The sequence below is a fragment of the Palaemon carinicauda genome, chromosome 11, assembly GCF_036898095.1.
Source record: "Palaemon carinicauda isolate YSFRI2023 chromosome 11, ASM3689809v2, whole genome shotgun sequence".
NCBI lineage: Eukaryota > Metazoa > Arthropoda > Malacostraca > Decapoda > Palaemonidae > Palaemon > Palaemon carinicauda.
The window spans coordinates 9665209-9668811 of NC_090735.1; the positions used below are offsets into that span (position 1 = coordinate 9665209).

Below are 3603 nucleotides of genomic sequence, written 5' to 3' on the forward strand. Positions count from 1 at the left end.
AATACAAATATCTTTCAAAACGTATGGAAATCATTTGATTTTCAACACATACAAGGATTTTCAAGTACACAGGTAATTCAGAATTAGGTTGCTGTTAATGTTAACGGGCGATAGCAAACCATATTTCATTGGAAGATATGTGTTTCTATCAAATACAGAAGCCAGTAAGAGAAGTTTACCTTGTCAGTATCAAGTGAAGAATGCGGGGAAATATAATGATCTATTGAGAGAGAGAGAGAGAGAGAGAGAGAGAGAGAGAGAGAGAGAGAGAGAGAGAGAGAGACTTTTTGTCATGATTTGAATAGTTTTCCTGTTCAATCATCATCAACTGACTTGCATCTCAAATATAAACTTTAAGTCAACCAAAGTTCATGTTCGTAGTATTGTAGTCAATCTCTGGCACCTGAATTTTCTGAGCATCCTTTGAGTTCGAATCCTGCCGTGCTGAGCTGTCCAACTCCTTGAACTGAATGTGTAATTAGTTCTGGCATCCTTTTCTTCTCTTTGAGGATCGGTGCCACACAGCATTCATCTTCATATCAAGTGGTTGAAATCATTGAACTTTAGAAACTTAAACGTCGAGTGGATATGTTGTAGTTAGGTCTTGTTTCATATTTCATTTGTTATATGTATAACTAGTTTTTTTTATTCATCATATCTCTCTAGTATTTCAGTATTTGCCTCTCAATTTCTTTTTTTTTTCGTATTAGTGTGATATTTATATCATGGACTTGTAGTTTTTATAGTCCGCTTTTCTAACTACAAGCAACTTGTCTCGTAATAACAACAAAAACAACAACAACAACAACAACAATAATAATAATAATAATAATTTGATGCATACTGCATCTAAAAAAATCATACTTTTTCATAACTACAACAATTTGCTCCCTACGTACTTTCTGGTCATGAAGATTATTCTGTCCACGACAGGGTCGTGTGCCAAAGGGTCAAATCATATATATCTAAAATATTAGTTCAATCATCCTCTTTGATTCTATTTTTCCACATATAGAAAAGGATACCGTATTATTATTGTTATTATCATTAGCTAAGCTACAACCGTAATTGGAAAAGCAGAATGATATAGGCCCAAGGGCTCCAACATGGAAATAGCCCAGTGAGAAAAGGAAGCAAGGAAACAGATAGAAGAGTGTGCCTGAGTTTAGCCTAACTCAAGTCAGTGGTTGGCCATGGTACAGACTATGGCACTACCCAAATGGAGAACAATTATTTATTCTACTGTCCTAAGAAGAGCAGCTAAAGAGTCTCTTCTACCCATACCAAGTGGAAAGTAGTCACAGAATATTTACAGTGTAATAGTTGACACTAATGAAAATGATTTTATTTATTTTTGTGTTGTCAGGTGTATGAGAAAACAGGAGAACGTGTAAAGAAAGTGCAAGACTATTATCAGAGAGCTATCCAATGTAGTAATATGTGGCCAGTCAAAGGACTCAATAACTCACTAGGGATAGTATCACAAAGAGTGGCTGGTTCCTTACCTATCCTGCTACCTACTGAAAATAAGGTTTTCATTCTTCAGTACGACTTAGTAATTAATTGCGAACTGAATTCTTTAGTTTTCGCATCGGAAACCAGCGACCTTTTCTTCTAGCATTTGGTGAAGATAATTCGAAATTAACTTTCCAGTGGTGTTAATAATCTTATTTCGCTTTTATTATGAAAACCGCAAATCACATGGACAGCAACATACCGTGAAGCTTAGAAAATGCAGAAAAAAAAAACTTTGTCTGGTTAACAGAAGTTAAAACTTCATTTATTGTTTGGTAATTTTGTTTATAGAAGATCCAATTCTTATAAATACTATTTGTTATCTTAGAAACGTTTTGAGGTTTCGATTTTAATCGATAGACGGAATAAAATAGATAAATATATAGACAGGTAGATAGATTACTTGATAGATAGGAAATTAGATAGATTGATTGATAGATAGGTAGATATATTGACAGAGAGATAGATTAAAAGAGCTTTGATAAGGCATAACCATTATAATATACCACCCACTGAAAGGCATAGTAATATTAGGACATTAATTAAAACATTTTTCTTTTAAAAACAATAGTTTATTGACATAAATAGTTTCGTATCATCGTCCCCTAAATCCTGTAGACGTCTTAAGCATAAGAGGGCGCTGGGTTGTACTGAGGCTCTCCCTCGTAAGTGACCTCAGCCACGAAACCCGAGTCCCCGTTGACGTTGTAGGACACCTTCTGCAGGCGACCGTCGGGAAGGAGCACGTAGTAGGATCCCTGAGTGTCGTAGCCATCACGGGCTTCCTGGTGGCCGAAGTCGTTGCCCGAGTAGTCGTCCTTGACGGCGTAGTTGAAGTCGTACTTGGCTGGTTCCTGTCAGCACAAGAAGATTTATTAATGCTAACTTTTAGAGGATTATTTCGGTTAGATGTTTATAAGATAAACAGGCCATTAATCAGTGGGGACTTTCATCTTTTATTTCTATATGAACTCTTTTATCATATGGTTAAATGTAAGATAAGTTACCCTACATTTATGCATATGATAAAAATAATTGAAGTTTAAATCTTTTCTGATATTAATTACATATCGCTGGAAATATTTTATACCTACAAGAAGCATAATTCCATTCTTACCTCGTGAGTAGGTTGAGGGTCGTAGCCATAGGAAGGCTGCGAAGGAGCACCAAAGACAGCGGCAACTAAGGCCAAAGCCAAACAGGTCTGTTCGAAAAAGAAAATCCAGTATGATTAGATATGTAAGTCAAGGATCTGCAAAAAGTACTTCATTATTTCAAAGAACTATATAATCTTACGGGGTAACCATCAGACAGATAACTACTGAGATTACTGAAGTCTCAATGTGTTGAACTGGCTGACATAAGTCTTTTTGTAGTTCATATATGAAATATGTTTTGATGTTGTTTTTTGAATATTTTATTAATTATTTCTCATATCGTTTATTTATTTCATTTTTTGATTTCCTAACTGGGCTATTTTTCCCTGTTGGAGCATAGATAATGATAATAATAATGATAACAATAATAATAATAATAATGATAATGTTAATAATAATAATGATGATGTTGATAATGATAATAATAATAATAAGCTCATGGTTCCTATACGTGGCGTATTCCATAACAATCAATCTGAAAGAGATATCTAAGTTAATTTGTAAATCTTAATAGTAAATCCGCAATTGCTTTCATCCGTTACCTTAGCAATCATGATGAGTTACAGAGGAGGACTGATGTCATGGAATGGAGTGAGCTGCTTATATACCGGAAAAGAGAAAGGAAGTCCCTTGGTTAGAGTTCTACGAAGAGTCTCCACCACTCAGGACTGGTGGTTCTTGCCGACCACTGATGATAGTCTCCAGCGAAGGTCGAGTTTATGAACAAACATATCTTGCAACGGAAAGTTGACTCGTGGTTGGAATGCAATTCGTGACATAGACCTCGTTTCGACGGTCATTAACTGTCTGGACTGGGGATTTATTGAATTCTTTGATTTTTTTTTTCTTTTCGGAAAACCGAATATCGCCATGATCATCAAAGCTGTACTTGTCAGTACCACCCATACTAGGTTGGTTTACTGCGAGCGAT

At 35.5% G+C, this 3603-nt stretch overlaps 1 protein-coding gene across 1 annotated transcript in view; it reads right to left on the reverse strand.

The window, feature by feature from the left end:
- Positions 1-3241, reverse strand: part of LOC137649611 (pro-resilin-like) — a 4472-nt gene extending 1231 nt beyond the window's left edge. Inside the window, exons 1-2 of the mRNA XM_068382588.1 lie at positions 3215-3241; positions 2633-2719 (exon numbers count right to left, since the gene is read on the reverse strand). Coding sequence (XP_068238689.1) covers positions 2633-2719; positions 3215-3226 — 99 coding nt within the window. The 5' untranslated portion in view covers positions 3227-3241. The remainder of the gene's footprint in view (positions 1-2632; positions 2720-3214) is intronic.
- Between the last annotated feature and the right edge of the window lie 362 nt (positions 3242-3603).